The following is a 13897-nucleotide window of genomic DNA, read 5'->3' as shown; positions in this document are numbered from 1 at the left end:
ACCATCATCAGGACGATGTTTATTCGAATGCTGAAAAAGGACTCCCTATATAAAACAATAAATTTATATTATAAACAAAATATAGTACTAAAATTATTTCATACACATAAAAGCTCTGTGAATGTTGGAGAACACATTGAATATTTACAGGGTCATACCCCTTCCTGGTATTTCCCAATAGGAGACTTAAAATAGCACCAATGAGTCAATATGACTTAATTCCATTTCAATGAGTATTTCACGTATTAATAACATAATACCTAAACAAATGCTATTTAAAAGGTAAAAAAGAGATATATCTTTAAAGAAACATTATGGAAAACAAAATTCAATCGTTTGTCAATGTATAGTGACTTGTCTGAATAAGCCCTTAGATCGCAGAGGATAAAGAGTGTATCCATTTTTACATTTAGTTTGCTGTGGGGCTGTCTGAAAAAAAGCATTTTATACACTCAAGAAAACGACAATTTTAAACAAAACAATTTCATATATTGATTAAGGTTCAATAGCACAGGTTTAAGAACCAAACCTCGATAAACAATAATTAATATGGTCGATTTGTCATCATGAATAGCCATAGGGTATGGGACATGCTGATGGCTCAGTGTTAATGCCAACGAAGAGGGACTAGTGTGTCTGCTTTTATCTAATAGTAAGACTCTGGGAAAAGAGTTCCTACCTTAGAGTTTAAGAGTTTAGACCACCTCCGTAGGTCTGCAAGAGTTTGGTTGATAACAGTTGAAATACTGAGAAAAGAAAAGAGGAGGAGGGGGCACGTTATTTTCAATAAATTTGGATACGATCTGTGACATTATCTCTCTGAAAGTTGTGCCTACCTTGACAATAAGGAGATGAAAACCTCAGTTGGTCATGGCAAAGAAAACAGCTGTATGCTTGAATCGAGGGTATAAACCGGTCGTTCTGTAAAACATTAATAGAGTATTTGGAATGACTGATGGATAAAAGTTCAGCAGTGTTTGGTGGAAATGTAGTCTTATTACGAGTTTATGGTTCGCTCAACAGAAACTCATGGTGAAAGAATTACGTTACACGAACAGTGAGAACGGCTGTAAGCTAGACGTTAATGTTGGCACACTAAACTTACTTTGCTTGGGATATAAATTAAAGTAACCTGTAGAAGTTGGCTACGTTCAAGTGTTGCTTAAAGACACAAAAAATAAAAGCGGCTTAGACCTGGAAGTTGATATTAACTCTAGGCACTCGCTGCAATTACTATACAGGTGAAAGTGCCCAAAGACATGAATATTAAAGGCGGCTTGAAACTAACAGTTAATGTTAACTCTGCGCACTTGCTGCAATTACAATACGAGTGAAAATGATCTAACTAAATTGCAATGTTAGTTAAAAGACAGGGCGGCAAGTCTTGAGATAATTCAAGACAGCGGAGTTAATGAATAAAGGTTGGCAGTGACACTTACTTCTAGAGGCAGCTCGGTCGGCAAACAGAATATCCTGACCCGTTCGTATGTTGAACTGATAGGGCTGATTGTTATCGGTTTTAAAGCCGGTGACCCGGAACTGGTCCATTGTTCGATATTGGACTCAGTCCGAACTTGGTTAAAATGTTATTGACATGGATAAACTCGTTGCATAATGCATGCATCGACATACGCCGGACACATTACAACTTAAATTGATGTAAAACTCAAGAGTTAGAAAGAGATTTTTGATCATTAACCCGGTTGTGTTTAATTACTCGTTTCTGGAAGAAATGGCAGCCATATTGGGTGAGGATCCGAATGAAATAATAAAATAATAACTATTCTTATAATATTTTTATAATGAAGCGAATGGCCAAATGATCCATCCTAAATCTATACTAAAATAACAATTTCAGGGACAAATAAAAAGAAGTGATTAGAGAATTTTGGAATTCAGATGACAAATCGATCATTTACAAAGATTGTATCATTTTTATTTATTAAAATATATCACAACATAGAGTGCTTGCATTTACTGTGATATGGAAAAATTGCCTATATGGTGACTACTAAGAGAGAGGGCATTTTGCCCATACTGGTTAATTCAGGCAAGCCAAAGCTTGCCACTCTGTACAGGAATTTAGACCCTTTTTGACCGAATCTGCCAAACAAATCCAGCGTTGTTCCTTTAGGGTCAATAGATAGTCCACATTTGGTTGTCTAATTGTAGGCTTAATGATCTCAACAACCCACCAGTGGAGGTCGTTTTCACTGTGGTTGTTGGCCACATAATGTTCCACAAGTGGAGCATTTTCTGTTTGACAACGAATTCTGGATTGATGTTGCAGAATTCTTTTTTTAATTTGCTGAGTAGTCTTACCAAAATATTTAAGTCCGCAAGGGCATTCAATGCAATACACAACATTCGTTGTGTTGCAGTTAGAAAAGTTTTTGAGCCTAAAGTTTTTGTTATTTAGGTCAAATTGCTTGATGTTGGAGGTGGTATTACAAGCTGTACAGTGGTTGCATTTGTAATGCCCCTGTAGAGGACTTAGTTGTCGCATGTTGTCTACTAAATCAGAGTCCTTGTTCTTGTATGCATGGACAAGTCTGTCTCTTAGATTTCTGCCCCGTTTAAAGGCAAACATTGGTTTATTAACCAATTCTGGTAGGTCTGAAAGTAGGGGCCAGTGTTTGGAAATCACTTTTTTGATTGAATTACTAAAAGTGCCAAAGGTTGTGACACATACTAGTTTAGGTTCCGTGGTTTTAGTTTTAACTTGTAACAAAGAATCACGATTGTTGTACAAAGCCCGCTTGAGAGATTGTTTGAGCAGTCTATTTGGATAACCGCAAGATAACAGTTTTTGTCCGAGTATTTGGGCTTCTTTAAAATAGTCTGTCCTTCTGGTGCAATTTCTACGCAAGCGTAGAAATTGGCCAGACGGTAAAATTCCACACAACCTGTTGATGTAACAGGCCTACGCCCGGTCTCAACCTTTTTTCCAAGCAATAACATGGTAGCTAAAGAGATCATCACATTTGAAAATGTGGTGATGACTGAGATTGAACATCTTTTTAGACATCCGAAGTGGGTTCCATATAATCTCACCAAAGCTGAACAACAGGCACTGTTCCATCTACAATCCCTCCCAGACACTATCTTTAAACCGGCCGATAAAGGCGGAGGTATAGTGTTGTGGGACGAGAAAGCATATGAGTCGGAGTTAGAGAAACAACTATTAGTGACTCTAAATTACCAAAGACTACCATGTAATCCAACCATAAAACTCGAAAGTAAAATCCGAGACTTATCATCGATTGGAATAAATGGTGGCTGGTTGAGTGAAAAAGAGGCAGCTTTTCTCATCAATAAAGCGCCTACGGTTCCAGCAATTTATATATTGCCTAAAATACATAAAAACTTAACCAGTCCCCCGGGGCGTCCTATAGTATCAGGGTGCAACTCGATTCTCAAGCCCCTGGCACAGTACGCCGATTTCTTCATTCGCCCATTTGCCACTGATAACAAAAACTATATCAGAGATACAATGGCAGTAATTAACAATGTCGAGAATATTCCTTTTGATAGTAATGAAGAACTTTTAGTGTCTATGGACATTGAAAGTTTATACACCAACATTCCTCAAGAAGAAGTCTTATCTTGCTATCATTACTTGAAAATAGACCCAGACCTCATCAAGTACCATCGGATTTCATCATAGACTGTTTGCGAATCCCATTGTGTGAAAATGTTTTCATTCACAAGAGAACCTTTTACCAACAACTAAAAGGAGTAGCCATGGGCGCACTTTTTGCGCCCGACATAGCAAATATCTACGTGTCTGATTTTGAGGAGAAGTTCATCTATGACACTAACAACCCCTTCGCAGCCAATCTTAGATGTTGGCTGCGTTACATAGATGACAATTTTTTCATTTGGCATGGCACTTCCTTAGAACTTAAGAAGTTTCACGAATGGATCAACTCTAAAAATTCCAACTTACAATTCACTTTAGTGTCGGATAACCAAAGTATAGATTTTTTGGATATCTCCATAAAGGTTAATGAAGAAAAAACTTTATTCACAACTTTATTTACCAAACCCACGGCAAAAAATACTGTTTTAAAATACAATAGCTGTCACCCACGAGCCCTACGTGATGGACCACCGTTTGGCCAATTTCTACGCTTGCGTAGAAATTGCACCAGAAGGACAGACTATTTTAAAGAAGCCCAAATAACCAGACAAAAACTGTTATCTCGCGGTTATCCAAATAGACTGCTCAAACAATCTCTCAAGCGGGCTTGGTACAACAATCGTGATTCTTTGTTACAAGTTAAAACTAAAACCACGGAACCTAAACTAGTATGTGTCACAACCTTTGGCACTTTTAGTAATTCAATCAAAAAAGTGATTTCCAAACACTGGCCCCTACTTTCAGACCTACCAGAATTGGTTAATAAACCAATGTTTGCCTTTAAACGGGGCAGAAATCTAAGAGACAGACTTGTCCATGCATACAAGAACAAGGACTCTGATTTAGTAGACAACATGCGACAACTAAGTCCTCTACAGGGGCATTACAAATGCAACCACTGTACAGCTTGTAATACCACCTCCAACATCAAGCAATATGACCTAAATAACAAAAATTTTAGGCTCAAAAACTTTTCTAACTGCAACACAACGAATGTTGTGTATTGCATTGAATGCCCTTGCGGACTTAAATATTTTGGTAAGACTACCCAGCAAATTAAAAAAAGAATTCTGCAACATCAATCCAGAATTCGTTGTCAAACAGAAAATGCTCCACTTGTGGAACATTATGTGGCCAACAACCACAGTGAAAACGACCTCCACTGGTGGGTTGTTGAGATCATTAAGCCTACAATTAGACAACCAAATGTGGACTATCTATTGACCCTAAAGGAACAACGCTGGATTTGTTTGGCAGATTCGGTCAAAAAGGGTCTAAATTCCTGTACAGAGTGGCAAGCTTTGGCTTGCCTGAATTAACCAGTATGGGCAAAATGCCCTCTCTCTTAGTAGTCACCATATAGGCAATTTTTCCATATCACAGTAAATGCAAGCACTCTATGTTGTGATATATTTTAATAAATAAAAATGATACAATCTTTGTAAATGATCGATTTGTCATCTGAATTCCAAAATTCTCTAATCACTTCTTTTTATTTGTCCCTGAAATTGTTATTTTAGTATAGATTTAGGATGGATCATTTGGCCATTCGCTTCATTATAAAAATATTATAAGAATAGTTATTATTTTATTATTTCATTCGGATCCTCACCCAATGTGGCCGCCGTTTCTTCCAGAAACGAGTAATTAAACACAACCGGGTTAATGATCAAAAATCTCTTTCTAACTCTTGAGTTTTACATCAATTTAAGTTGTAATGTGTCCGGCGTATGTCGATGCATGCATTATGCAACGAGTTTATCCATGTCAATAACAGTTTAACCAAGTTCGGACTGAGTCCAATATCGAACAATGGACCAGTTCCGGGTCACCAGCTTTAAAACCGATAACAATCAGCCCTATCAGTTCAACATACGAACGGGTCAGGATACTCTGTTTGCCGACCGAGCTGCCTCTAGAAGTAAGTGTCACTGCCAACCTTTATTCATTAACTCCGCTGTCTTGAATTATCTCAAGACTTGCCGCCCTGTCTTTTAACTAACATTGCAATTTAGTTAGATCATTTTCACTCGTATAGTAATTGCAGCGAGTGCCTAGAGTTAATATCAACTTCCAGCTCTAAGCCGCTTTTATTTTTTGTGTCTTTAAGCAACACTTGAACGTAGCCAACTTCTACAGGTTACTTTCATTTATATCCCAAGCAAAGTAAGTTTAGTGTGCCAACATTAACGTCTAGCTTGCAGCCGTTCTCACTGTTCGTGTAACGTAATTCTTTCACCATGAGTTTCTGTTTAGCGAACCATAAACTCGTAATAAGACTACATTTCCACCAAACACTGCTGAACTTTTATCCATCAGTCATTCCAAATACTCTATTAATGTTTTACAGAACGACCGGTTTATACCCTCGATTCAAGCATACAGCTGTTTTCTTTGCCATGACCAACTGAGGTTTTCATCTCCTTATTGTCAAGGTAGGCACAACTCTCAGAGAGATAATGTCACAGATCGTATCCAAATTTATTGAAAATAACGTGCCCCCTCCTCCTCTTTTCTTTTCTCAGTATTTCAACTGTTATCAACCAAACTCTTGCAGACCTACGGAGGTGGTCTAAACTCTAAGGTAGGAACTCTTTTCCCAGAGTCTTACTATTAGATAAAAGCAGACACACTAGTCCCTCTTCGTTGGCATTAACACTGAGCCATCAGCATGTCCCATTCCCTATGGCTATTCATGATGACAAATCGACCATATTAATTATTGTTTATCTAGGTTTGGTTCTTAAACCTGTGCTATTGAACCTTAATCAATATATGAAATTGTTTTGTTTAAAATTGTCGTTTTCTTGAGTGTATAAAATGCTTTTTTTCAGACAGCCCCACAGCAAACTAAATGGAAAAATGGATACACTCTTTATCCTCTGCGATCTAAGGGCTTATTCAGACAAGTTACTATACATTGACAAATGATTGAATTTTGTTTTCCATAATGTTTCTTTAAAGATATATCTCTTTTTTACCTTTTAAATAGCATTTGTTTAGGTATTATGTTATTAATACGTGAAATACTCATTGAAATGGAATTAAGTCATATTGACTCATTGGTGCTATTTTAAGTCTCCTATTGGGAAATACCAGGAAGGGGTATGACCCTGTAAATATTCAATGTGTTCTCCAACATTCACAGAGCTTTTATGTGTATGAAATAATTTTAGTACTATATTTTGTTTATAATATAAATTTATTGTTTTATATAGGGAGTCCTTTTTCAGCATTCGAATAAACATCGTCCTGATGATGGTCTTTTTGACGTCTGCAGCCAAGACCGAAACGTCGACATTTCATCATCTCCTTTAATGTTGTCTTGTAAACACAAACTTACAACCACTTTTTATTGATTAATTTGGGTTGTTTTCTTCATTAATTAGGAGTTGATGCTTTGAGTCATGAACTATAGAGTGAACTTTGTCTATCTTTGTTCATGATTTTGTGCTACAATTGATTTGTTTGTATCTATCTCCCGTAATTTGTCTTCCAGTAAAAAAAATGTGTTTAAAATATAATTCTCTTTGCTCTGTGTTTCCTTCCACTAATTAATTTAAGATTGTTATCCTGTGGATACCTTAGAGTTTGTTTCTGCGGTACAACTCATAATTTAAATTGAAAATTTTAGAAATGAATCCCTTGTAGCATTCCTTGACTTGAATTAAACCCAATAGTGTCATCTGGGGGTGAAGGTCTAGAAGGGTATGCGTCATCTTGTGGCAGATCTGGTGCATTATAATCCTCCTAGGGATCATCTGATGGCCCAGGAATATTGTCTGGGTCATCTGTGTCGTCTATATGATGCTCACTTTCTACCCCATGTGAATAATTGTTTTTTGTCATCATCATCCTGTGGTCCAATGCTATGTGTGCTGGATGGTGAGTGTACTGGAGAAATATCTATTGGAATTTCTATTAATGGTGAAGGAATTCTTATAGGGGAAGTTTGAGCATGCTTTTTCAGAGGAACTGGAGGTGGTTTAGGATAGTCCATTTTCCTCTTTTCAGACACTGTAATAACATGTCCAGTTTTTGGAGTAATATGAAGAGTCTTTTAGCTTTCGGTCTGGTTGGAAAAGGTCTTCTGCTAAAAAATCCTTTTTCGATGCCGATTTATCTGGCTTGGGACCAAAATGTTTATGTTTTACAGTGTCTATTGTCTTTGGAGCGGATTTTGGTTTTGGTTCCGAAGACTTGGTCTTTCTCGGATCTGCGCTCTTTGGATCCGGAATCTTTGCTCCCAAAGTGCGTTTGGGATCATCGACCTTCGGAGACGAAGTGTGTTTCGATGCCGAAGCAGGCATGGGGTAGACTTTTTTCGGAACCAGAGTGGTCTTTGGTCCGGCAGACTTGGGAACGTCTTTCGGGGTTAAGCTTATTTTCCGCTCGACCTGTTTCGGCTCCGATGGCTGCTTCGGTGCCGGGGTTACTTTTGGTTTGAGGAACTTTTGCTTGTCGGGACCGACAGACTGACTCGAGCCTGAGTCGACTGGAGGCTTTTTTGTATTCTTCGTTGCCGAGCCGGAAGGCGGGGCGTCAGAAGGTTTTGGTCGGTGTGCACCCGGACCCGGAGGTGGAACCAAAGCCTGTCTCGGTATGGGGAGGTGAACAGGGTCGACGCTTGTACTCACGACCTGTTGACCAGCTGGAAGAAGATTGTCGTCTTCCGATTGGTCCTCAGCTCCGGAAGCTGAATCCTCTGCTTCGGAAATGATGTTGTCCTGCTGCTGTTCTTCGGACTCTACTTCGATCGGAGCCTCGTCTATGATGAGGTCTGGTGTCGAAGTTGACTGTGCCATGACTCTTTGAGCTTGACGATCCCGGATGGTCTTCTTGGACCGGAACGAAGCACAGGCCTCACAGTCTCGACTCTAGGGCTTTGGAGACAAGCACAGATTGCAAACCTCATGAAGGTCAGTGTGAGGGAATTTGTGTCCACACTGAAGGCACTTCTTGAAAGGTGTTCTTTCCATGAGCCAAAGGCCCAAATGGGGCAGTTGGGACCAACGGCCTGACGAACGCTGGAATCGAGAAGCGCAATCCTTTCTTTGATGCGGGTAACTGGTATTACTGTCGAAGAAGATACCGATGGTATGATTAGGTTGAAAAGAGATCGGTAACGGGCCCAAACAATGAACACATCCGAGCCCGATGGCGGAAAAAAACAATCTGAAGATGGAGTCGATGCCCATGCACACTACGATCCTCAGGAGGAGTCATCCAACAGACAAAGACTCTTCCAAGAAAAACAAAGTGTAATCGTCCGGGCCCACCACCAGATGGTGATCTATGCAATAGTGTGTGGTCTGCAGCCCATATGCCTCGAACATGTACTTACCTTTTTACGAAGATCTTGGTATTAAAATAAAACGCACACAAAGCTGATTTTTATAAAATTGATGTGGATCTCCTTTTTAAGTTGTGAGTCAGTTATTGGTCAATGTGTGTGCAATAAAGGTCTTACACTCCTCTGTGTTAGGCCTAAGTTTGCTCGACCAAACTAACACTAATACAGCACTTTGGGTTTACATTGAGCCCTGTACACTTTTGGGGAATCTCTGGACTCTGCACGGCATCACCACCCAGTGGTATACCATATACAAAGCATGATTCCTACAATCACCTCCTAACCTTTACATTCCTAGCACTCATGTTTGCTCCTATATAAGCTGCGGGGCACTTAGCACTGAAACAACTCCAACATATTAGATACTACACTACAGACCTACAGCCTTCCAAACAAGCAAGCACAATAAAGCACCATACTATCATCTGCAAACCACTGCTTAGTCAGTGGTATGACACTACATAGATGCAACTACAATGCAATACGAAGATGAACACAACAAACAAACTAGAAGACTAGGTTGAAAAAACAAATGTATTTATTTAGTGTATTTCTCTGATTATATAATATAGTGTATACAGAATTCCATGACTGATACAATAGTTTGTTTAAGCTATCAGAATATTAATAAAAATCATCCCGTCTATTGGATCTGCCATCACAATGACATCACCATAAACAGACTGAACATTGGTTGTCTTGGCAGAGAGGGCCCAAGAACACCCACACCTGATTAGATAGGTAGCAAATAAGCAAAGCCCATATTATAAGCAACGGTTCCATCGATGGTCTCAGGCACAACTACTGTACACAGACATAGCTGCTGTGTGCCCAGACAGCTCTCGATGGCCAGTCAAGGATATTCTGTAATTGGACAGGTCACTGCTCTGGATCTGGGGGTTATCCGCCCTCTTCCCCCAGTTAGTGCATGTCTCGCCACAACAAGGAGCTCACATGCTTAAGTGAGGCCCCAGGCACAATGAACCCCATGCACGTATCCAAAGGCAGATTGTACTCACACAGCAGGCACTTCACATCATCTCTCAGGTTCTTCTGTAGGAGATTAAGCATCCTGGGGACATTATTGCTTTTATGAGCCGAGCATGGGGTGCATGCAACTTTATTATTAATTGCCTTTTCATTATTTCTTTAGGTAGGTGAACATAAAATGCAAGACGCATGCAACACCTGATTGTGTTTTGCTGTTACATAAGCAGCAATGCAGCAGGCAGAGTAGGGAGAAGTGATGAGGGCAGAGCACAATCAGAGTATGGTCTGGAATGCATGATGGCTTTTCAACGTGGAAGACTCCTCTTACTTCTTGACGTGGCAAGTTAAAACACTCCACTGCTAATCACTTGGGAATCAATCCTGGTCAACAAACACGAACCCAAACATGTTCTATTTTGCTTTTTTAAATAAAATTACTTAGTTTATAAAACTCTTGATCATGTTATATAAAAATATCACAAACATTTCTACTCTTTAAGCACGGCGACATCATGGAAGAGAAGAGACTGTTGTGTGTGAGGAGTGAGGGTCCTAACTACTATGTCAATAATAACCATCTGCCTAGCTCGCTCATATTGCAACATTAGCACATTTTACAACCGTCTCATTCTATAGCATTTAAGTTATAACAGAATAATAAGATTGGAGCACCAGGGTGATGGGGTATTGGTGAGAGGGTCTATGCCTTGACTGAAAGGTGAAGACGCAGAAGATAAGACAGGCTGTGGTAGGAAGCGTGGGCACAGAAGGGACAGGTTAAGGTGAGTACACTGGCTACAGGACGAACAGGATGTGCAATTTAGAGTAGGTATGAAATTAACAGACTGTGGTAGTATATACGTGGTGGTACAGGAAGGACAAATTGAGCTCTATAGGTTGCGCACAGGCAGTGCCCGAGAACAATGGCATTTTTGAATATAGTGTTTTATATAGTTAGGATCTGTTTATGGGATATGCACAATTGGACTATAAAAACAAGACGTGTAGTAAATGTGGGGCATACTTGAGGCACATGAAGTGTAGGAAGTATAGAAGATTGTTCGAAGAAGGGGGCCCATATTTGAGAAGCACTGGCTGCCGTAATAATGACCCTGGTCCACACTAATCCATGGTTTGGGATTTTTGTAGATTAAAACCTCATTAAGAATGGCTTTGGTAAAGCAAATTTGGGTTTTCATTAAAAATGATATCCTCTCCTCTTCCTTTGTCACACATTCTACTAAATACACAATATTTACATGTCAGTTTTGTGTACATCCTATGGCTTTTACGTGTTTATAGAAAGTACGAAATGACTCTTAAAATCTATTCTTATTAAGCCTTGAAATATCCCCCTATGGTCTGTGTATTATACACAGGTATTGCAGCACAGGAGAATTACAAGGGTGGTCACTTGGGGCAAGACACAATTGAATCAAAGCTTTGACAGTGCATCTCATCCATAGGACTGAATAACTTCAAGGGAGGCCAAGACTCTTGCTCCCCCTTCTGGCAGTAATTGCCCCACTGCCTTCCTGCCAAGCACTAGTTGAGCCCTCACTATTGCACACTGAGGCATTCATTGGAAGATCAGAGGGCACATGAAACTGGGGATGTGTATAGATGGGGAAATAGGGAGAGCAACAAGGGGGCAATTCAAAGGGAGGGGCTGGCGAGGAAAGACAATAAGAATACAGAAAAAATATCGGAGGATAAAAGGTGGAAAAGAATGGAGAAATGTGAAAAACCTGGAAAGAGGCACACGCAGGATCGAAGGGTTAAAGTACTGTACAATAAAGCATACAAGACAAAATGTGTTGTAGTTCAAGCATGGAAAAAACAGGAAGAGATAAACAGGGTTTAAAGAGAAGCGGGGGCTCGAGAATGTATAGACCTAGTAGGCGAAATCAGAAGGGGACAGAGGGATGACATACATTTCTGGCACCGGGCATAAAAGTGCAAGTTCTGTTCATTTGGAAACTCAAGTCTTTGGTAGCTAGAATAGAAAAGAGTGAAGCAGCAAAGGATTGCAAGTAAGGCATGTCCGGCCAATGAAGTAGCAGCTTGCATTCTCTGCCATAATTTGATTGGAGAAGAAAGTAGTCTCTTTCTTTGTAGAGTTGATCATCGAGAATTCAGACGAGGAGCAGTCTGGGGAGGAAAAATAGGAGGATCAAAACAGGAGCAGCATGGAAGGATGATTTGCTTTGAAGGGCGAAAGCGCACATTCTAAATTACACATGATACACATTAATAAACACTCCAATAAAGGATTTGTCAAATATATTTCCAAGTCACTTGTCTATTGTGTACTATTTTGCTAATATGCCATAATTTTCCTCCTCCCCAAGCCATACTCCTCCATTACTTGTCTTTCTTCCAGCTTCTCCTGCCAGTTTCTGTTCACCCACACTTGGCCCCACTTCAAACCTTTCTCCATCCCTATAACTGGTCCCTCTTCTAGTCCTTCATGTTCCCCTACGGCACTTTGAATCCAAATCCTTGGTCATTTCACTCAACCGTTTGTCCCAGTGGTTACCTTTCACCCTTCACTTGCCCGTTCACCTGTTTGCTTTCCATGTTCCCCCGACTACCTTAACTCTCCCTGTACCAGCACCCATGCATATGCTGCCTCGTCTGACATTAAAGTGCTGGCAGACGTGTCCTCCAACATGCAGGGTCTGGTGTGAAGACGTAAAAGGAACAATATCTGGAATACAAACACCTAGCAGTTGTAAATCAAGTGTTTTACAGCAAGAATGACACCCCCTCCAACCTTAAAACAGATTTTGTAAAAACAAGACAAATTGCAATTTTGATAAAAGAACTAGACAGTCCGAAAGGATCACTGGCAGCAAACCAACATGCTTTCAGAAAAGAATCCGGTATTAATGATCTCAGCACATTTTTAAAAACCTGGCATTGTTTTTATTTAAAGAATTTCTTGATAACATAGTGAAACTGCCTTATGGAGTGACTCGCTAACATTAATCAATGGCATGGCAGCCATCCTAATCTTCTTTCATGGAAGCAAGAGAAATGCATATGCATTTGGAAGCCGTCACGTGTTACCGATATCAATGCAGGACATTTAATTGTCACCGGTTAAGTCACTGTTTTTTATTCAAAATGGGATCCTCTTGCTAATATTATACACCAAGAGAGACTGACAAGGTTTTCTTACGTGGACAATATTCTTTTCTGCTGGAGGACCAGAAGTTCAGAGACTTCAATGACGTCATAGTGGCTGGAGAACTGTTGCTCACTTGGGCCGTATGAATGCCTGATAAATCTTTTGAGTTTTTGTTGTAAAATATCATATCAGGTCATCACAAAACCTCTAAGAAGCTAAGGTTTTATTATTGAAACAATGAGGCATCACAAACGTGTCCAGTGCTTTGAACAACTGATGACAAGAGCAGCAGCAATAATGCATGAACTTTAGCAATCTGATTTTACCTTTTCCTGCAGCTCTTAGAAAGTAGTCCCTCATTGGCTGTGTAGTGTAGGTACCAGCTATGCTCAATTTGTTGGGTTAATTCTTTTTTGCAGAGATTCCCAAAAAGAAGAGTTGTGAAGTGTTTGAATGTCTCAGGCTTTAAGTGATTGAACATCCAGAATGCTACTATTAAAGCATAACAAAGCTTCTTAAACATGCTCAGAGAATTATTTAGATTTAATCCTGCATTAGGTGGCCCAAAGATCAGGTTGCGGGTGTAGTGTCCCTTGCCCGCTGCATTAGTCCACACAAATCTATCGAGTTAACAAAATCCTTTGACAAAGAGTCCCGTGGGTGATCCCCATGTGGACTAAAGTTGCCTAGGATAAATATTTTAGCAAACTGTAGCCCAAACTGAACATTGACCTCAAGCAGTTGGTCTAGAGACCTACAACCTGCATCTGGGGCTGTG

The 13897-nt window shown here is 39.8% G+C and overlaps 1 protein-coding gene across 5 annotated transcripts in view; it reads right to left on the bottom strand.

The window, feature by feature from the left end:
- Positions 1–9512: 9512 nt before the first annotated feature.
- Positions 9513–13897, bottom strand: part of MYO1C (myosin IC) — a 576863-nt gene continuing 572478 nt past the window's right edge. For all 5 annotated transcript variants that reach the window (XM_086955217.1, XM_086955220.1, XM_086955221.1 and 2 more), the window contains exon 32: positions 9513–12137. In XM_086955217.1, the coding sequence (XP_086811343.1) occupies positions 12111–12137 (27 nt within the window). In that variant the 3' untranslated portion in view covers positions 9513–12110. The remainder of the gene's footprint in view (positions 12138–13897) is intronic.

This window comes from Lissotriton vulgaris, chromosome 2_1, assembly GCF_964263255.1.
Source record: "Lissotriton vulgaris chromosome 2_1, aLisVul1.2, whole genome shotgun sequence".
NCBI classification, from domain to species: domain Eukaryota; kingdom Metazoa; phylum Chordata; class Amphibia; order Caudata; family Salamandridae; genus Lissotriton; species Lissotriton vulgaris.
Note: the sequence above shows the minus strand (reverse complement) of the source record. Positions and strands in the feature narration are given on the sequence as shown.